This window comes from Rhinatrema bivittatum, chromosome 13 (assembly GCF_901001135.1).
Source record: "Rhinatrema bivittatum chromosome 13, aRhiBiv1.1, whole genome shotgun sequence".
In the NCBI taxonomy this organism is placed as follows: Eukaryota; Metazoa; Chordata; class Amphibia; order Gymnophiona; family Rhinatrematidae; genus Rhinatrema; species Rhinatrema bivittatum.
The window spans coordinates 57,955,600-57,978,284 of record NC_042627.1 but is presented as its reverse complement, the minus strand read 5'-3'; the positions used below and the strand labels follow the sequence as shown (position 1 = coordinate 57,978,284).

The following is a 22,685-nucleotide window of genomic DNA, read 5'->3' as shown; positions in this document are numbered from 1 at the left end:
CATTTTGCACAAGCTGCTCAGTTTAGTGGTGAAAGTGGGCCAAAAGTGTATGAAGAGCCTGTACTGAGCCACAACAATCACAGCATCTCATAACCACAAACCTGCCTCAGGCAGTACTTGTGTCTAATTATGAAAAACAAAACCAGAATAATTATGCACACAAAAAAGGACCCCCACACCCTAAAAGACCCCAGCTACAACAGCATTTCAGTGAAGAATGCCTGCATCAAGGGAATATTGTTTGAATAAATATGAGTTGGGCTGCACTGCTGAATTTTTTTGGGTTTGTGATAGCTCCCTTATTTTGTTTTTTCACAGACACACTTTCTGCATAAGGTGGGTCTATGATTATGAGCTTACCAGCTGTTTGTTTTAGTGCACTGCCTGGCTCTTTAACTAGCTAAAGTTACTCCATTCTGAACAGAGATTGGTTCTTCCTTCACTGATCTTTTCACCCAGAGTGAAGTGAATAAATGAAATTCATTTGCATGGAGCTGTCAGTTCTGTGCACTTAGCATTCAGCCCAGTAGTCTTCCTTGGTGGGTTTGGGAGGTGGAGATTTGACCAACTTCTCTTTTCAAGTTAAGAGAGGATTGGCACCTGCTTGCCATGCTAGGGATTTTTGGGTTTGGTTTTCCAGCTAACTTTAGGCTTGCTAGTTTTCCAATCAGAGTTAGCCAGATATTTTTACCTGGCTAGCACTGATATTCAGTGGTAGCCAGGTAAATCTAATCCATTTGTGAGACCTCCCTTGCCCTGTCTTTTCTTTTGTCTGGCTAAGTTTTAGTGAGTTAATGACTTACTTGTTAAAACGTAGCCATTCAGTAGAGCAGGATATTTAAAACTCAAGGGTTGTCCAGCTAAGTCCTGAATATAGCTGGACAAACTCTTTTGAATATTGACCTCTTATACCTAGAAACCTTCAAAATTATTGTGTGTTATTTGTGTTATTGTGTGTTATTTGTTTACTTTCAGTATAACCTGTTGTATGTAAAGCCTGTTGCTAATTTATTGTTTACTGTAAACCAAGGTGATGTATATCTATACGTACCGCGGTATATAAGAGTCTCTAAATAAATAAATAAATAAATAAATAAATAAAATATGGCATCAAGGTTTTGTGTTCCTGTGATGTGGCAACATGGTACCTGCTGAATGGGGAAACTCTAGTTACTTGGGTAAGCTGGAGGAGAACAACACAAACAGATAGCTATGTTATACAAAAATTTGTTTGTGCAAATGTTGTGAGTGATAGCAATTTTTCTGCTCATCTGTGCTGTTGAAACAATTAAGTAAAAAGCTAACCCACTGGACACCAGATGTGTGTGTGAGAGAGAGAGAGTGGGTGTCAGGGGTGGAGGGAGAGAAAGGTAATCCATGCTAATCTGGTAGGGAGGGGAAAAGAAAGCTCCCCTTTCTTCCTCCATCAGTCCCCCCCCCCTCCCTATCCCTTGCCCTCCCATAGTAACAGGCTAATGCAGAAAGGTGTGGTCAGCTGACTGCACCTTTTTGCACTCAGTTCAACATACATTTTCTGTGGGCATAACTTGCTGCCAATGCAGTAAGGAGTTTTTGCATGCTGAAAATGCATGTTTCCAAACGGGAGTTCTGCTTAGCATTCTCACATGGAAATCCCATGCAAATGAGGACATTAAACATTATCTCCCTATGCAGAAAGACTGCATCTGGCCAGCATGTCTTTTTAGTGCTGGAAAAGTAAACCCTGGTTGAGCTGGAATTTTTCCAGCACTATAAAAAAAATTTTAAGTTAAAAAAAGTTTTTTAAATGCTCTTGGGAAATGCTGGCAGCTGTTGCCACTTAATAAATGATGTATCCAGATAAGTGGCTGCAGCCGCCATCACCACCACTTACCTGAATAAATACTGATTTCCTTTTCATCTTGCAACTCTACTATATACAGGTGGGATACACCATCTGGCCAGCAGATGGAGGCAGAGACAAAAATTCAAGAGCTGACTTCACGCCCTATAAAAGGCCTATGCTGCCTCAGCTCCTCAATATGTCTATGCCTCAGCAGATATGAGGACTGGTGCTGGAACAGATACATGGATTCTTAGTAACTTGGTCTTGTAGTGTCTTCAGCAGCAGGAGCTGCAATCCAGACTTCCAGGAAAATAGGCAAGAGCCATGAAATATCATGGTAAAAGCAAAAAGCCCAGTAAAACCGTCAAAGAGCCAGGATGGCAGGCATAGGTCCTGATTTCCCTGGCTGAGTGGGCTCTCAGGACAGCCAGCATAAGACCTGATTTGTCTCTGGTATGAGCAGGAATTGAAGAAAAAGACAGCACAGTAAGGCTGAGGAAATCAGCATTTCTGCTTGAATGAGAGAGTGTTGGTATGTTTTACCTGAGCTATCGTACCCATTTAGCTTTGGGAACCACTTTCAAGTAAAGGTAGCCCTGCTTAGTAATTGGAGTAACAAGTTCTCAGCTGTGAGAAATTCCTTTGAGGGTGTTTACTAACCAGCAGGCAAGGCCAATTAGGAGTTGCAGAAGTGCTAATGAGCAGGCTATGCAGTTGACTGTGGTTGTCTGATTACCTCCCTGGAACTCTAGTAATCCCCTGGGTTGGACTCAAATGCAGAGTTGCAGATTATAATCCTGGAACTGGGGAGTGAGATCCAAGTTCCAGTGCCCTTTCTTATTCCAGCTCCTGGCCAGGTTCTGGTTTTTAGAAAGCTTAGTACTTTGTTGCCAGAGGATGTGGTTAAGGCAGCTAATGTGGCTGAGTTTAAAAAAGAGGTTTGGACAAGTTCCTGGAGGAGTCCATAAACTGCTATTAATCAATAGGAAATAGCTACTGCTTGTTGCCGGCATTAAAAGCATGGGATCTATTTAATGTTTGGGTATTTGCCAGGTACTTGTGACTTGGGTTGGCCATTGTTGGAGAAAAGATACTGAGCTTGATGGACCCTTGGTCTGACCCAGTATGGCATATCTTTTGCTCTTAAAAAAAAAATCTTAGGAAGACAGAACCTTTGGAAAAGCAATGATACCCAGTCTTGAGACAAGCTCAATTGCTTCTTACTGTTGCTTGTGCCAAGGAAAAAACAATTTTGGTGTGGGGTTTTTGTATAGGCTATATACACATATATTTATATGTAGGCATAAATTAGTGAAAACTATGGGGTAGATTTTCAGACGAGCGCGAACAGCCTACTTTTGTTTGCGCTCCAGGCGCAAACAAAAGTACGTGGATTTTAGTAGATACGCGCGTAGTCGCGCGTATCGGCTAAAATCCTGGATCGGCGCGCGCAAGGCTATCGATTTCGTATAGCCTGCGCGCGCCGAGCCGCGCAGCCTACCCCCGTTCCCTCCTAGGCCGCTCCGAAATCGGAGCGGCCTAGGAGGGAACTTTCCTTTGCCCTCCCCTCACCTTCCCCTCCCTTCCCCTACCTAACCCACCCGCCCGGCCCTGTCTAAACCCCCATCCTACCTTTGTCGGGGGATTTACGCCTCCCAGAGGGAGGCGTAAATCCCTGCGCGCCAGCGGGCCTCCTGCGCGCCGGGCCGCGACCTGGGGGCGGGTACGGAGGGCGCGGCCACGCCCCCGGGCCGTGGCCACGCCCCCGTACCCGCCCCCAAAACGCTGCCGACACGCCCCCGCAACGCCGCGCGCTCCGGCCCCGCCCCCGACACGCCTCCCGACACGCCCACTCCGAAAACCCCGGGACTTACGCGAGTCCCGGGGTTCTGCGCGCGCCGGGAGGCCTATGTAAAATAGGCTTCCCGGCGCGCAGGGCCCTGCTCGCGTAAATCCGCCCGGTTTTGGGCGGATTTACGCGAGCAGGGCTCTGAAAATCCGCCCCTATGTATATTAAGGCAAGTATGCCATATATTTATTTATTTATTTTATTTAAGGTTTTTTTATACCGGCATTCATGAAATCGTTCACATCATGTCGGTTTACATAAAAACAGGGGTGCGAAGAAGAAGAATACAACCAAGAACATAAATAAACGTGATGAAGAGATGCAGTTACAATTAACAGGGGCTGATGAACTGGGGTGGAGGAAAATAAAGAGAGATAGAGGAGGTTAATTATATACAAGTGTACAATATATATATGGAGTCCAATATATACAGCTGCTGTGAAGAGTATTTATTGGTGGTGCGTGTTAGGTGGAGTTCGGGTAGGCTTGCCTGAACAGCCATGTCTTGAGTCTTTTCCTAAAGGTTAGGAGGCATGGCTCATTTCTGAGATCTGGGGGGATTGAGTTCCATTACGGTGGGCCTGCTGTGGAAAGGGCTCGCTCTCTTAAGGTGCTGTGATTGATGGTTTTGGTAGGTGGAACACGGAGGCATCCTCTGTAGGCTTCTCTGGTTGATCTTGTGGATTTGTGTAATCGGAGAGGAATTTGTATTTACTGCTCTTCTTTCCCTCTGCAGGAAAGATGCTATCTAGAAAGGTTGGTAAAATCAAATTAAATTGAAAATGATGGCAGACCATTATAAAAGTGGTAAAAAAAAAAAAAGTGTGTAATCAGTGTTGGATGTACCTTACTTAAAGCAATGTGAGATAGCATTGGTAACTCTTCTGGCCTATTAACCCACATGCAACTAGATAGTGGTCATGTTCCCATAAGAAGGAAAAATTCCTCAGGGTGGGACATTGGAGCAGATAAGCGGGAGTTACCTTCAGCTATGAAGTCCATAGCTGGCAGGGCAAAGAAAGAGGCTCAAAACTCCCAGATGAGGAGGAAGAAGCCTCTGCTCAAACAGTTTTCCTTTTTCTTCCCTGGCCGTTATGTATGATCACTTGTGTTTTCAAGACCTCCTGCAATAAGGCTGGCATCCCTCGGTGGAGGCCATGCTGACCATTTCTCATAGGTAAGGATCTGCAGGGAAAGGTAGGTCTGGACATAAGGACTCAGTGGATTCACAGCTGGTGAGGCTAGAAGAAGAGAAGGTACACAAGGAGGGGGTTCCCTTTGGCCGGTTCCCCCCCATCTGTGTTGGTCATTGCAAGTTCAAGAGGGACCTTAGAGTATGTGTGGGTTCCCTTGGTTACTCCCTCGCAGGGGAATCAGTAAAATCTGGGACCTCTAGTACAGTTTCTTTTTTTCCCTACTGTATGAGAAATGTAGTATGGACTGGTCCTAGTAGAGGGGAGCTTAGCAGAAAATCCTCCCTGTCAGATCCAGCAGAATTTCCGAGGCTTCATAGCAAAATCCCCTCACTTTGAACACCCAGGGTCGCATGTTTGATCCCTGTTGCTCCTGAGGCAAATAGATCTAGCACGCCATATAAACAGAATTTGGCACAATCGAAGTGCAGTTTAAAACAAAAATTACAAGACTGATGTTCTATTCAGACCAAAGCAGTGGTCTGAATAGAAATAATAAAGCTCAGGGTTTGCAATTCAAAACCATTCCTGTGTATTTTCTCCAAGTTCTGTGACCAGGCATTGGTCAAACATCTGTTCCTGGATCCCTTGAACACAGCAATGAGGCTCCCTCTTTGGGTTAGCAGGAGCTCTGGATACTTGGGGGGGGGGGGGGGGGGGAACGGACAATGAGCAGTAAGCCTTCCAGATACAGGGAGCTTCACCAGCTGGCTAAAATTTCAAATAATGGCTGCAAATTAGTCATTGTAAGAATCAGGAACTAGTATCTGGCCTGTAGTTGTTCGATGTGAACTTATAAATTCAGTAGTGCCCAGAGCTAACGGCATGATCGTGCGATTGTAGATTAGAATGAACATATCAGATGTCTTGATTGGGTAAGATCTTGCAGAAGGAGCTGTGGCCCTATGAGAGGGCAGGTGAGGTGCCCACCATGAGAAGTGCATTGAGTCAACTGCATTTAGTGTTTAAACAAGCAACTTGCTAACAAGAAAAGGAAAAGCAGGAAGCAGAAGGTTCAGGTTTCCTGGGAGAACCAATGGCTGATATCCAGACTTGGTAGGATGTATCAGCTAGAAGCCCATACATTCCCTGTACTTAGCTAGGGGGACTGTACAGGTGTTCTCATGGATTTTAGGCAAATAATTCTTACCAAAAAGAGCATGATATTCTCTTGCCAACCTTGGTGCTGTAAGGAATAAACTACATCGAGAAGATAGGTAAGAACATAAGATTAGGGCTGCTGGTATGGCAGAAGTGGTCCATGTAGCATGCCCTACAGTCCTCTGAGAGGTCAGTGTTATGAAAAGTACAATATTCCAGGAGAAGAGTCCAGGCAGTTGATCAGCCCTTCCAGTATCCCTTTCTGAAAATGTTAGTGATGTGCAGGGTGACTGAGTGTGTGAACTCATAAGAGCAATACAAGGAAAATACTTCCTATAGAATGTGGGCTTGTTACAAGGAACAGAGAAAGGAAACCTATCTCATCCCGCTTGCATGTTAAGAAACAATTCTTTTGAGGAGTCAAGATCTCAAGTTTTCCACTGAGGGAAGTCTCCTTGACTTGGTAAGGAGCTTACTGTGGAAGAGATCCACTGTTACTTCCTTTCAAGCACTATAGAGGAGCATCTCATGGACATGTTGGGAGTCCATCTCCTGGGTGTTTCTGAGCAATCCTTAAAAAAAAAAAAAAAAAAAAAAAAGAAAGAAAGGTATCCTGGTATCCAATATGCCCCACTATTATTTTGATAATAATGGGACATGTCATTCAAGGTTTTTTTATGAATGCGCAAGCATTGATCAAAAGATAGACTTAAGGCTCCTTGAGGATATCTGGAATTCACTAATGAGTGTAAGAACTCAAGTGGATGGTTTTATTTGGCTGCAGAGGCCTGCAAGAAAGAAGTGACTTCAAAGGCAATTGCATAATGGATTAAGGAAGCAATTGACAGCAGCTTGTGTATTAAAGGCAAAGCCAAAATTCGGGAGCCTAAAAGTACACTTGGCGAAGGTCAAGCAGTTTCCTCTGCGTGGAATAGAACCCTAGGAAAAACTTGTACGGCAGCTACAAGAGCATCTCAGAATACATTGACAGAATATTAGAAGTTAGTTCTTTTAAGGGGGGGGGGGAAAGGACATGGCATCTAATATGAGAATCCTAGAAGTAGGCCTCCCACCCAGGCTAGGAACTGCTCATGTAATTCCCACCTGTATGGACCAGTCTGCAGGATAAAAAGGAAGGTGAAATTTATACTTACTCATTAATTTCCTTTCCTTTAGTTCTAGCAGACTAGTGCAGGACCTACCCTGAGAAAAGAACTGTGGTCAAAAAAGAGGGTTAAGTGGACTTACAGTATATATGTATGTATATATATATATACATACAGATAGAATTTAGCAAAAAGAGGGTCTTTCTCCCAACAGAGAAACATGGCCAAGGGAAAGGGGAGCAGAGGGTATCCTCAGTCCCTGACCTTTTTGGTTTGACTACGAAAATTATTCTTGCGGAGTAATGTCCTTTTTTCTTCTTCTCTATCTGGCATGGTTCACTGGTACTTAGCCAGATAAAATACTTATAAGGCTAAGTAGCGGTGACTTGCATCAGATAGTTGTATAACTACTGATTTATGCATCTATCTGGCAGCTGCTTCCTGCTGCCAGATAGATGGATAAATCTGAATTTATATGGGTAAGTAGTGGTGGTGACTACTGCTAGTTACCTGGGTAGCCTGTCAGGGATACCTCCACCCCCTTTCCCAATAAAAATGTGTTCAACCTGTGCCGAACGCACATTTTACAGTTTTTACTCATTTTTTAACTCCCGATGCATTAGATATCATTAGCTTACTGCATTGGCAGTTAAAAAAAAATCTTGGCATTAAAAATGTATGCGAAAAACTAACGCACATTTTGGGGTAGATTTTATAAAAGTACGCCCGTGCGTGCTTTTGTTCGCGCACCAGGCGCAAACAAAAGTACGCCGGATTTTAATAGATACGCGCGTATCCTTTAAAATCCAGGGTCAGTGCACGCAAGGCTGCCCAAAATCGGCAGCCTATGTGCACCGAGCCGCGCAGCCTGCCTCCGTTCCCTTCGAGGCCGCTCCGAAATCGGAGCGGCCTCTGAGGGAACTTTCCTTCCCCCCCCCCCCCCCGCACTTTCCCATCCCTTCCCCTACCTAATCCACCCCCCCAGCCCTATCTAAACCCCCCCACCTTTGTTTTGAAAGTTACGCCTGCCGGCCAGCTGGCTGGTGCACAATTCCCCAGCCCAGGAGCTGTTTCGGAGGCCTTGGCTCTGCCCCCGGGCCGGAACCATGCCTGCGACCCCGCCCCCAAATGACGCGCCGCCGTGACACGCCCCCGAAACGCCCCCAGGAAAGCCCCGTGACGTACGCGCTTCCCGGGGCTTGCACGCGCCGCCGAGCCTATTCAACATAGGCTCGGCGCGCGCAGGGGGAACTTGGGGCAGGTTTTCGGGGGGTACGCACGTATCTTACGCGCGTACCCCTTTGAAAATCTGCCCCTTTATTAGCACCAAGATTATTGCATCGGCCTGTTAGTAGGCAAACCATGCCTCATCATTATGGACTATAACATAATATTTTGTTCAATTTGATTACATGCCCTATTGTTAAAGCCCATGATGAGTTACAATGTATTTAAATATATACAAAAATTATAATATACATAAAGCATTACATGAAATAAAAGGAAGAAAAGGGAATTTCAATCCCTTTCAGACCCATCCTATACATTTTATTTATTTATTATTTATTTATTTAAAACTTTTTCTATACCGGCATTAGTGGGTACATCACACCGGTTTACATTGTAACAAAATGGTTGAAAATACATATAACAGGGTAGAAATCAGAAAGGTAGGGGGCACACTTGAGGCAGTAAGGAAGGAAAGAGTAACTGTAGAGAACTTCTTAACAAGGTAAATCAGAATAAATATATCGATATAGGACAATTCTCAATTACCAAATGAATAGGGATAAAAGTAATTGAATGAAGTTATATACATATGTAAGTGAAGTATGATTGACTGGAGCTATATACACAGGTAGGTAAGGTATAACTGGCATTATATACATATGTAATTAAGGTAGAGATACACACTGGTAAGGTAAATTGGCATTATATACATATGTAATTGAGGTATAAAAACAAAGAGAATATCTGGAGAGGGCATTAAGGAGGGGCTTTTAGACTGGAGTGTATATAGTGTGGGGGGGGGGGGGGTGGCTGTTAATCAGGGAAGGCCTGTTTGAACAACCATGTTTTGAGTTTCTTTCTGAATTTAAAGTAACATGGTTCGAGACGGAGAATAGAGGGCAAGGAGTTCCAACGATTGTGAAGGCGCGTTCTCTTGAGGAAGTGAGATGTGCTGTTTTGAGGGGGGGCACGTGAAGGGATCCTTTGTTGATAGATCTCGTGGGTCGATTAGGGTGCGCAGCCATGAAGGGAAGGTTGAGCCAGTTGGAATGGTGAGAGTAGATGGCTTTGTGGATGATGGTGAGCGCTTTATATAGGATACGGGATGGGATGGGGAGCCAGCGAAGGTCTTTGAGGAGGGGGGTAATGTGGTCTGTTTTTCACGTGTTTGTTATGATTCTTGCCATGGAGTTTTGGAGCATTTGGAGGGGGTTTTATGGTGGAGTAGGGGAGTCCTAGGAATAGTGAATTGCAGTAATCCAATTTAGATGAGAGAGTGGTTTGAATTACTGTATGGAAATCATGTGAGTGAAGTAGGGGTTTGAGTTTTTTTAAAACGTTAAGTTTAAAGAAGCCTTCTTTTAAGATAGAGTTGACATATTTCTTACTCTTTTCTACTCTTGATAAATAAACTATCAAATAATAGGGAAATATAAAACAAAAACAGAAGCCAAACTAGGTCTTGGCTATATTACAGAAGACAGATAGTTTAGCTCTAGACAAATATTAACAAGCATTGAATCCCACTAACTTCACCTCTGCTGGACCAGGTACATAAAGCAGTGCTTGCAAGTGGAGCATAAAGCTCTTGAGGGGTTATAATTTCTAAAGCATTTTGCTAAATATTTGGGTAATCTATGATATAACAGGGGGGGGGGGGGCACAAACCTTTTTCATTTTGTTTTTTTTATCTTTTTTTTTTTTTCCATTTATTTTAAAGGAAAAATACTGAAGCAAACAATAAATGAAAAAAAATGAAAGAAAAACAATCAGCAAAAAAAGAAAGAATAAAAACCGAAAATAAAATGCCCAGGCTCCATCAGAGAAGAAATAAAAATCCTACCAGTGCCTCTCCTTTGATTCTCCTTCTTTCTCGACCCCTTATCATATTTTTCTTTTTTCACAGGGCAGGAGCGATCCCCGGTTTTCTCCTGCCTTGCCAGTGGTATGCTTAGAAATGGTGCTGGAAGAACCAGGCTGGCACCATTATTCATTTCTTCTGTACAAAATGGCACTGGTTTGGGTGGCACTATTTTGTATGGAAAAAAATTAGCAATGACACCAGTCTCGGGCAGGGGGTGACATTTCTAAGCATACCATCAGTATGGCAGGAGCGACTGGAGATTCTTTCTTGGTGAAAGAAAAATATACTAAGAGAGTCTGGGGGTGGGGAACTGGAATGGGGCCACCTGGGAGAGTTAATTTTATTTGTTGGTGGCAGTGGTGAAAATTTTAAAAATAAATTAAACGAATAAAAACAAAATTGTGTTCATTTTTTTGTTTTAAGCATGAATTGAAAAAAAAAACAGGAAATTTTGTTCAAATTTCCCATCACAGTTCAAATTAATGCATGTCCCTATGATGTAATGCCTTAAACAGAATGTAAAGGATCGTGAACATAATCCTATTTTCAATAGGCAGCTAGTTTCCTAAGTAATGGGGGTCACATGGTCCAAACTCTGGCCTGGATTTATCAAAATACAATGTTGTATTTCCTGGATGCAACCCCTGGGGGAGAGCAAGAGAGTGAGCGAGCGACAGAGCCTGGCCATAATGTTTTCTCCCTAGATAGGTATTTATATCCCTATGGGAGGCCCACCTAGTAACTCGAGGTGAGGTTTAGGTATTAGTGTAGGGGGTTAGGGGCCACTTTGACATTCAATGTGAGACGTACGAACAGAACAGTGGTCTTTTGTGAAGATTTGAAGGCCTTCGGAGTGAGGAAACTCACTCAAACGTGAGATTTGGGCAATGTTCTCTCCACCTAGCTTGATGAACTCTCTACCTGGGTAACAACACATTTAAAACTAATCGGAGAAAGTTCTTTTTTACTCAACGCACAATTAAACTCTGGAATTTGTTGCCAGAGGATGTGTTTAGTGCAGTTAGTATAGCTGTGTTTAAAAAAGGATTGGATACGTTCTTGGAGGAGAAGTCCATTACCTGCTATTAAGTTCACTTAGAAAATAGCCACTGCCATTAGCAATGGTAACATGGAATAGACTTAGTGTTTGGGTACTTGCCAGGTTCTTATGGCCTGGATTGGCCACTGTTGGAAACAGGATGCTGGGCTTGATGGACCCTTGGTCTGACCCAGTATGGCATTTTCTTATGTTCTTATCCTTGGGCTGCAGGCTTACGTGATAATCATAGGTTTGTTCAGATTTCAGTATTATCTAGGGAAGGGAGCAATTTTGAAAAGGATCTAGCCAGCTAACTCTTCACATTCCTTTAAAAATGATCATCTAGAACCCTCTGCAAAGTGCCCTGCACAGAACGGTAACATCTAAGGGGCCTAGTGCTAAAGGTTTTCTCCCATTTTGTATCTATGAGAATAAAGCTTAGTATATAGGACCCTAAATCAAAATAAAGCTGTCACAATCTATTTTGTTTCTGGGGGATGTAACTTGGTCAGGGGAAGAGGCACATCTATTGAATATTTCAATACACATGATAGTTTGCCCCACCTAATCTCATCCGCAGAAACTGCAGGGGCATAGCACACAGATGCTTTTGTATCCGTGTAAATTTTCATGAATTTTCAAAGGAAAACTATCCAGAAGGTTTCACTCTGAAAATCCTCTTAAGGTATATGGGTACAAAAGTATTAGGGATGTGCTTTCATTTGCAATGACGTTAAAATGATCAACATGTATCATGTTGGAAATGGCAAATGCCATAATGAGATTTTATGTTTTTTGTGTCATTTTGGATGCTCTCTTTTAAAAAAAAATTGTTTCCAGACCTCCCACCCAATCTGTGGCACTGGGCCTCTGACCGGTCCCCCTCCCCTCAAACTGTATATTAAAAAAGTGGCTCCAGGCCTGTGGCCCTAGTTCCCCCTCCAGAACCCCTCATACTCCCCATCCTGGGCCAACTGGAGGACTCTCCAGTGCCCGCTACTGTTGCTCTGAGAATGCTGTGCTAACTCTGCTGGCTAAACTAAAGAAAGTCAGTGTAGCACTACATGGTCAGAGCAATGCTACGCTGAGCGTGCTAAAAATACCCCATGCAGATAGTCAGAGCAATATTTGATGCCGAGCCAGTAGCAGCTAAGAAGAGTCCTCCTCCCGGATTGGCAAGGGGATTTTTGGAAGGTTTGGGGGCGTTCGAGGTGGGGGGAAAGTACTGGCCTAAAGTCCAGAGCTATGTTTTACTAAAATTGGGTGAAGGTTTGGGGGGGGGGGGCCTGGATCCAACAGTGGGTGAGGGCAATCAGAAGAGAGGCATACTCAGTCCAAAAGCAATTAAAAAAAAAAAAAACCAAACACAAAATATATGACATGAAGGACAAGCAGTCTAAATGACACAAACAAATAGCAAAATACAATTTTTTACATGCACATTCCTAAAAAGTACTCCCATACTTTGCCATTAGGTGGCTTATTACAAATGGCCACCAAAATTAGTACAATGATATTCACCCCACAAAGATGTGAATAATGCAAGATTGTTGAATCAAATGTCTAGATATTGTGGAATGTGACCTTTTTTCTCATTAAAAACTACCTTTCAGCACATCCTGCAAAAATCATTTGTAAAATTCCCTTTGCAATGCACAATTGTTGAAAACCTCAGTTCTGCTGGATCAGAATGCTTTCAGTTGGCTCCAATCCCTTATCTCTGATAAAATGAAACCTTCAGAGGAGTGGATGAGTCATACTTGGAGATCATATGATGATGACTAAGTCCATTCTTCATTCTGGGTCCTTGCGTGGGAAGCTACTCTAAGCAAAGCTGAAAAAAATCAATACCAGGTTTTTGCAATAAATTGCCATGAAGAGAAGAGGGGTTGATCTTATCACCGATTCACAAAAGGCCCTTTCACTTAAAGCTGGGATCTGGAATAAGAACCATATGCACCCTTTCTTCAAGGTTCCACATCATATTATGCAACCTTTTCAGTATTAATATTATTATTTCTTAACATCACTTTGAGTTAGACAGTGATCTAGGATCAAACTAGAAAAGATATGCACTTATACATGTCTGTAGGTTAACAGAAGTAGGTACAAGCTCATGCAGTGCCAAAAGCTTGTAAAAGGTTAACAGGTGGAACTCTGCTCCTCCACCCCCTAGGCTTTAATCCACAGCTGCCCCCTCCCTACCCCCCACATTTTGATTTACCATTGATCCTCAGCAGGCCCCTAGTTCTTCCTCCTCCTGGCCACCTCCTCTTCTCAGGCCCCATGGGTAGTGCAGGCCATACCAACCCTGGTGCCTGCCCTCTTCTGCCTTTTGCAGGAAGTAACCAGGTACCTGATTGTATGCATTTCTCTTCTAGCAATTGTAAAGAAAAGGCATTTTTTTGCATTTTGTCATTTTACTTTTGTGACTTTTTACCCTCACTCTTTGTCTCTTCTCGTTACACTCCTTTCCTGTGTCTAGTCTCTCCTCTCTCCCGTGCGTCTCTGCTCTTTTCTTTCCCCTCATTTCCCTGTATCTCTCCCCACTCTCTTGTATCTCTCTCTGCTCGTATCTCCCCTTCCTTCCTTCAGTACTGGCCTTGGATAATGTGGCAACCTTTGCAGCCAGCAGGAGTGTGTTTGTGTGTGTGTGTGTGTGTGTGTGGGGGGGGGGGGGTCCCATCCTCCTCCTCCTCCTCCTCCTCCTCAGCAATCTGAGAAGCAGAGGGTGGGGGGGGGGGGGAATTTCTCTGGCATTTCCCTATAACTGTGGTGCCCCAATGCAGCCACTCCAGTTGCACAACCCTAAACCTTCTCCTCCCTGTACGTCTCTCTCATTTTCCCTGTATCCCCTCACTTTATGTACATCCCCTGTGTGTTCCTGCTCAGTTCTGTCCCCTTACTTTTGTCTCTACATTCTTCTTTCTCCGTTCCCTTTGTCTCTGCTCTTTACTCCTCTCTGTATATCTTTTCCTTGTGTGCCTCTGCTTTCCCTCTTTTCTCCTGTCTCTGCCCTTTTCTCTCCGGTTCCCTGTGTCTCTCTGTGCTCTTCTTTCCTTTACCTCCATGTGTATTTCCATTCTTTTCTCTCTCCTCTCTGTGTTTTTGTTCATTTTTCTCCCCTCCTCCTCTGTAGGTTTCTCCCTTGTGTGTCTCTGCTCTTTTCTCTCATCTCCCCCTGGTGTGTCTCTGCTTTTTTTCTATCTGCCTTCCTATTCCTGCTGTGAAAGCGGTACCAAGCAACTTTCAGCCAGCTTTTGTAAGGAGGCACCAACACCAGCTTGTAGTCTCACTCTGGAGACAGAGAGACTGAAAGGGGAAGAGACTTTGTATCTCTCACTTTAAATGTCAAAGTGGCCCCTAACCCCTACACTAATACCCTCCCCCTTAATTGAATTCTTATCTGCCAACATAAACATTGAAATCCCTTCCATCATACTAGGAGACTTCAACCTCCATGTCGATGCCACCCCCCTTACCCCTTCTTGTGAGGCATTCCTTACTGCACTCCAAGCTCTAGGCCTTAGACAAATTGTTGCCTCCCCCACGCACCAAGCTGGTCACTCCCTTGACCTTATATTCATCAACCACTGCTTCCTACCATCCCACCCCCCCACCTGCTCCCCTGTACCTTGGTCCGACCACTTCCTCATAAAAGCCCTCCTCCCCCTTAACTTCCCTACTACCCCCACTCCCTCAAACAACACCACCTTCACCTTCAGGAAACCCTGCTCTGGAGATGAACTGGCTCTTGCCATTTCCAACACATCCACTAGCCTTGACTGCTCCAGTCCAGAGACTGCCATCAAATCCTGGCTCAGCATGACTCTTGAAATTGCTGACAAACTATGCCCCATCTCCAGACGTAACATTACCCAACCCACAAAAAATCATCAACCCTGGTACACGACTGAACTAAGATCCCTAAAAAATACCCTCAGGCAGCGTGAGAGAAACTGGCGTAAAGCCCCCTTACCCCAACTCGCCTCAAGTTTCAAAACTACCCTTCACCAATATAGAATAACCACCCTCAAAACAAAAAGAGACTACTTTTCAGCTAAGATCCACCAATACATGTACAACCCGAAAGCCCTTTTCAATTATGTTGCCAACCTCACCAAATCCTCTCAGCCCACTATCCCTGAGAATGATGCCTCCACTAAGAGCGAAGAAATCGCCCAGTATTTCCTCACAAAAATCACCAACATCCTCCGCAGATTTCAACACCGTTCTCCATCCACCTCCCCTTCCCCCTCCCTCCAACCTTCCCCCACTTCACCCACCCTCCAAACCCTTGACCTGACTTCCGCTAAAGAAGTGGAATCTATTCTCAGAAAACTCAAACCAGCTTCCCACCCTTCAGACACCATTCCCACAAAATCCCTCCTCTCCATCCCGAACACTATATCCAAACCCATCGCAGACATCATAAACGCCTCCCTCTCTTCAGGCTCTGTCCCAGATGCTCTTAAACAAGCTATTGTCAAGCCCCTCCTAAAAAAACCAACACTAGACCCTAAAGACCCCGCTAACTTCCGCCCTATCTCTAACCTGCCCTTCCTATCCAAAATTATGGAAAAGATTGTAAACATCCAACTTACAGAATATTTAGAAAGCAACAACATTCTGCATCCAGCCCAATACGGCTTCCGTAAATACCTCAATACAGAAACCCTCCTGCTCTCCCTCACGGACCACTTACTCATAGGCATGGACCGAGGCAACTGTTACCTCCTCGCCCTACTCGACATCTCAGCTGCCTTTGATACCATCAACCATAACCTCCTCATCAACCGGCTATCCGAAATAGGCATCTCAGGCCTAGCCCTACTATGGTTTAAATCCTACTTATCTAACAGAAAGTTCTCCGTCAAGATAGGAAATGCCAACTCCACACTCTATCCCTTGTCTCAAGGTGTCCCACAAGGCTCCTCCCTCTCCTCCACCCTTTTCAACATTTATCTCACACCTCTATGTCAGCTCCTCACAGACCTCGGCCTCAAATTCTACCTCTATGCAGATGACGTTCAAATCGTCATTCCCATTCACAACTCTCTCTCAGATGCCCTTGCCTTCTGGAACACATGTCTTGCCAACATCAATGACTTCCTCACCAACATCCACCTCGCTCTAAACTCCTCCAAAACAGAGCTGCTCCTTATCTCTCCTCACCTCCCTCCCAAACCACCGATCTCCAACGATCCAGCTTTCAACGTCATAACACCCCAACCCACAGTAAGAGACCTTGGGGTTATCATAGATCAACAACTCAATCTCAAAAAACAGATCAACTCCATCCTCAAAGAAGGTTTCTTCAAGCTTCACATCCTGAAGAAACTCAGACCCCTCCTCCACTATCATGACTTCCGCACCGTCATCCAAGCCACCCTTTCCTCAAAGCTGGACTACTGTAATGCCCTCTTCCTTGGCCTACCCTCCTCCACCACCAAGCCCTTACAAATGCTCCAGAATGCCATCGCCAGGGTCATCACCAACTCAAGGAAAGCTGATCACATTACCCCAATACTCAAAGAACTCCACTGGCTCCCCATCGCATCCCGAATTCTCTTCAAAATTCTAACCATAGTGCACAAGTCCATCCACTCGCACAATTCCAATTGGTTGGATGAACCCTTTCGTCCTATACGCACTGAACGCCCCACTCGCACTGTCAACAAAGGCACCCTCTCCATTCCCCCTTTGAAAAAAGCCCACCTCTCCTCTACTAGGGACCGTGCACTATCCATTGCAGGCCCTAAACAATGGAACGCCCTCCCTACCACTCTCAGGCTAGAGCCATGTTACGCCAAGTTCAGAAAAAAACTTAAAACATGGCTCTTCCGACAAGCCTACCCTGATTAAGTACACCGACTTCTGCAAGTATCTTGCCTACGCCTTGTATATTCCTGTAAATAGTCCGTTGCAGTTTTTATTTATTGCTTTAATTCCTCCACCTCCTGCTCTTTGTATACTCCTCCTTGTTCGCCCTCCCTGTTCATTGTAATTTCTACCTTTAAAGTTACATTGTAAACCGGTATGATGTATGCATACTAATACCGGTATATAAAAGTTTTTTTAAATAAATTTAAATAAATAATACCTAAACCTCACCTCGAGTTACTCTCTCTCTCTCTCTCTCTCTCTCTCTCTCTCTCTCTCTCTCTCTCTCTCTCTCTCTCTCTATAGTGTGAGGTTCCTGATAGCTAGGTTAGGTCTTTGGGAGCTTCAAACTACCAAAACCGGCATCCACTAAAAACATCGCAACGGGTGATACAGCCATAACGCAAGCTATCGCACAGCTTAATGCTACTGAAAACGTTGTAGCTAAAATCGGCGTTAAAGCAGTGCGATAGGGCTTTGCAATATGGTAAACCCAGCTCATTCCCACCCCTAACTCCTCCTCTTTTTCAGATTTGCATCGCACCATATGATATGGTGCTACCGCATGCGTTAAAGGCATTTTCGCATGCTTTAAGCCCTTAACACATGCGAAAACACCTTAACGCATTTTGATAAATGAGGGGGTAAGAGCTTTCCATTATCATTATCAAAGTTGGGGTTTTTTTTTATAATAAGTAACTTTAGAAAAATAAACCTGATACCAGTAGAATCTCGTATAAATAGCTCATTAAACAATTTTAATAAAGACATGAGTTAATCAAATATATTTATTACCTTGGACATGAGATCCTTCTATTTTTCTGACAGTATCTTAAAAGGCAAAATACTTCTCTTTGTACCAGCTGGTATTCATTTCTCTTAATAATGGTAAAGCTTTTGCTAGAATCTTTATTTATCTTGCCTGGGATTAGACCATCACAAGGTTCTTCATTATCAAGGTGTTTTTTTTTTAAATCCCCTATTTGACGTTTGGTAAAAAAAAAAAATAAAAAAATACCCAGACATCTGAAGAAAGGACCTGAAGAGCTCATGCACTGTAACACGCTTTTTTGGCAGGTTCTTTCCAAGGTATCCCAACCTGCAAAGTCTGCCGTCTTCTGCATGACCAGTACAGCTGCTGGCATTCTGCACTGAGTAACCTGTGCTACATCAGGCTTGGGTTTGATACATTTCTAGTGACACAATACAATTTGTTACATTAGCAAAGGAAGTTTTGGGTGGCAAATAAGATTAATGACAAACTAGAATCTCTACCCATCTGTCTTCTGATTAGAACTAAGCTCTGCTTTCTAAATGCTGAGATAGCATAGAAAATGCATTAAAATGGCATCATTTTTAAATCCATCTGTACACACACACACACATGTAAAAAGAGAGGCTGAGACAACTTTCTAACTTGTTAACATGATCATCTTTTATTTTGCAGAGTTGTAAAGAGAGAAGCAATTTAAGAAATCCAGCAAGGAATACCGCACCAGTTTCTAAACAATTAATAGTAATATAGCCATTCCTTTTTTTTCTTTTCTTTACTTTAGTATATGGGCTGTATTGAGGTGCTGGAGTCTATGAGATCCCTTGACTTTGGCACACGGACCCAAGTCACAAGGTAAGAGAAATAAGTAATGCTGCTGATTATCAAAAGAATGAACATTCAGGGGTAGATTTTCAAAAACTGCACCCGCGCGTACTTTTGTTCGCACGACCGGCGCAAACAAAAGTACGCTGGATTTTAATAGATACCGCGTAGCCGCGCGTATCTTTTAAAATCCGGGGTCGGTGTGCGCAAGGCTGCGCAAAATCGGCAGCCTGCGCGCACCGAGCTGTGCAGCCTGCCTCTGTTCCCTCCACCCCCCCCCCCCACACCTTCCCCTCCCTTCCCCTACCTAACCCACCCCCCCAGCCTTATCTAAAACCCCCCCTACCTTTGTTAGCAAAGTTACGCCTGCCCGAGGCAGGCGTAACTTGTGCACTCCGGGCCGGCCGCCGGTGCGTGATTCCCCGGCCCGGGAGCAGTTTCGGAGGCCTCGGCCACGTCCCCAAAATGCCCCTGGGCCGGAATCATGCCCATGGCCCCGCTCCCGGATGATGCGCGGCCATGACACGCCTCCCGACATGCCCCCCCAGGAAAGCCCCGGGACTTACGCGCGTCCCGGGGCTAACGCGCTGCCGAGCCTATTCAACATAGGCTCAGCACGCGCAGGGGGAGCTTGGGGCAGGTTTTTGGGGGGTACGCATGTAAGGGAACGGAGGCAGGCTGCGTGGCTCGGCATGTGCAGGCTGCCAATTTTGTGCAGCCTTGCGCGCGCCAACCCCGGATTTTAAAAGATACACACGGCTACGCGGTATCTATTAAAATCCGGCGTACTTTTGTTTGTGTACCCCTTTTGTTTGCGTACCCCTTTGAAAATCTGCCCTACAGTGTATTACAATGGAGGGATATCTAGCTTTATGGAATATAAGAGATATGAATGTAATACTAGGGAATTATAGTGAATATGCAGTGCTACACAATATTAATGGAATAATTATGTGCTGAGCTATAGGATGTCAGCAGAGTGAATGGGTAGTCCTGTACAATGATTACACATATGCTGTATGTAACTTAGTAGATGACAGCAGATACCAATTGGCCCATCCATTCTCCTCAGTTATTCCACTTTACACAGCCAAGGATATATCCCAGCTGCCAGCTATAGAAACTTGATTGTTTATAAGATCACTCCTTATCCAATTTATTTTTTAACTTCCTCAATGGTTTTTTGGGTAGATGAGTACACAACACCAGGTGCCTCTTCTTACCAATGTTTTATCACCAGGTTTTATAATAATCTAAACTATTGAGGCTGTTGCCCTAAAACTAGTTGCTTGAGCACCTTGCTAGATGGTATCCAGCCATTACCAACTTGACAGCTTCAACCCAGTTGGTTTCTGAGTTGTAGCTAGTTGGTTCCAACACAGCTCCCCTGTGGCTTTGATGTGTGGCGTGGTATGACACCTTGTTGCTGTGATGTAGTTGACACAGCCTTGTGGATGAACCTACGAGGCTCCACCGACAGCTGGTGAATGCGCTTATGGCGGGACAGGCTGGAGCTTCATCTATACTAGTCGCCTCCCCCACAGGTTGAGCCGTTCATTTCTCGTGGCTGGCAGGGCCTAGGTGGGTCCCTAGGATAGTCAGGTAAGCAAGAGTCCAAGGGCATGCCAGGGTCAGGACAGGCAGCAGACCTGCGGAGTATGGGACAGGCCAAGGTTGTGGCAGGTTGAAGACAAATGTGGTCAGGTCCAGGCAAGAGGTCAAGACCAGGCAACAGGCAATCAGTCAGGTCAAGGTGAGAGGTCAGGTTCAGGTGGCAGGCAATCATGGTCAGGTGCAAGCAAGAAGTCAGAATCCAGAAATCAGGCCAAGATGACATACTGAAGACATAGATGAGACAGACAAGATAAGGCAGCACCATACGAGGATGGCAGGTCAAGGAAGGATGGATGAGGAAGGCTGGACGTAGACGGAACTCAGGAATGCAGACAAGAATCAAGACACAGGACCAACACACACTGCTGATGCAGGAGACCTGTTGATGAGGCAGTAGTAGGCAGTCCGAGGAGCCCTTATATAGCTGGAGACTGCTAACAACATCAGAGGGCAGCACAGGGATTTTACCGCCATGGGCCCTTTAAAAGAGGAGGACCAAGGACAGCAACAGCATGGTGGCGTGTCGGGCTATACTCAGTGGCATCCATGCTGTGTTGAGGTCAGGGCCTGCTGCCAGCATCAGAGTGAGTATGGTGGCTCGCAGGGCCATCCTGCGAGCTGCGAATCCTAACATGATGTCATTGGATCGTGCTTCCTTTATCTGCCTCTTGTTTTCTCTTTTCTCACCTCGCTGGATGGTACCCAGCAAATAGTAACATGGCACATGGTGGCAGAAAAATACCAACTAACCATTCCAGTGTGCACAATTATTCCTGTCCACACTGCCAAGGATATATCCTGGCTGCCTGCTGTGGATTGTGAGCATTCTTTGTTCAATTTCAATTTTTCTAGTTCCGTATTCATGCGCTCCTCTATAAATGGCATGGCTTCTGCCCTGCTACCATACATACGCTTTCCAGTAATTGATGGTCCTCCAATCCCTCCTTCAGTGAATATCAATTAGAAGTATTTGTTTAACATTTCTGCTTTTTCCTTGTTCCTCTCCACACATATCTCATCTATGTCTCCTCTTAGTCTTTAAACCCCACCTCCACTCTTCCTCTTTTCACTGACATACCTGCCCAAAGTCACCACCTTGCTTTTCCTATTTAACTATATTTTTGTCCACTTGTGCCTTTGCTACTATCCTTAATGCTTTTTCTTTTTTTTTAAATTCTTTATTTATATATTTTCAAACAAAGTGTCAAGACAAAAAAAAATCTTGAGTGATAGTGAAAACAGAAAAATATAGGGAAAAAAGGAAAATACAATCAATCAATTCCAACTTTAATCCTCAAATATGGGGGATTCCATACTGTAACCCAAGGTTAAATACAGTATAGGAAAATTAAGAACAGTTAAGATAGCCATAAATCTAAATAGAGAGAGAGGTTGCTGGTCTATTAAGATGGAATTATATCAGAGGAATATAATTCAAAAAAATAATTAAAAAATTATTATTAAAAAAAATTGTTAAAGGAAGGGTTGCTAGTTTCATATAATTTTTAATGCTGTCGTCAACCAAGAGACTTAAAAAAAAATTAAATAAAAATTTAGGATGGAAGGATGTTGATTAGTTTATGATTATAAAAACATCATTTAACTCTGTTGACCTTGGTTGGTGACAGCGTTAAAAATTTATATGAAACTAGCAACCCTTCCTTTAACAATGTTTTTGAATTAGACATTTTTTTGGAATTATATTTCTTTAGTTATATCGGTTTATTTCTGATTTTGTGACTACCGGGTATTGCATGTGCATAGGGAATTTTGATAATACACCCGGTTGGTAGTGTTTTGTGATTATTGGTTATATCAGAGGAACCAGGCAATTCTATCTAGTCACATAGAAACTGGGACAATTGAGGCTTATTGCTTTTCTTACCCCTTTCAGTCAGAACAGGCAGCTCCTTCCTAAAATGTTCTTCAGTTCCTAATACATCTGCACCATCGTCTCATCCACGCCTTGAGACTCTGGAGCTCAGCCTGCCTCTGGGGTTTTGCGAGTGGAACTGGAAGCATTTCCAAGAATGCTGCCCTAGAGGTTCTGGATTTTAGTTTTCCACCTATAAGCCTACATTTAGCTGCCAGAACTTCCCTCCTGCATCTTCCTATGTCATTGGTACCCACATGGGCTACAATGGCTGATTCCTTCCCAGCACTCTCTAAAATGCTATCTCGTCAATGCGCAAGTTCACTATCTTTGCACTCAGCAGCAAGTTACCAAACCATCCTTAGGACCACCAGACATACAGCTATCTATATTCTTAATGATTGAATCATCAATAACAATGGAAATCCTACCCCACTCTCCTGGACACACAGCCTTGAAGATATATCTTTGATGATAGAGGATAACATATCACCTGGAGGGGAAGGTTCCA

The 22,685-nt window shown here is 44.1% G+C and overlaps 1 protein-coding gene across 1 annotated transcript in view; it reads left to right on the top strand.

Moving 5' to 3' along the window:
* Window positions 1–22,685, top strand: part of LOC115075210 (SHC-transforming protein 4-like) — an 89,742-nt gene that overhangs the window by 14,146 nt on the left and 52,911 nt on the right. Inside the window, exon 2 of the mRNA XM_029575479.1 lies at window positions 18,647–18,717. Within this exon, the coding sequence (XP_029431339.1) occupies window positions 18,647–18,717 (71 nt within the window). The remainder of the gene's footprint in view (window positions 1–18,646; window positions 18,718–22,685) is intronic.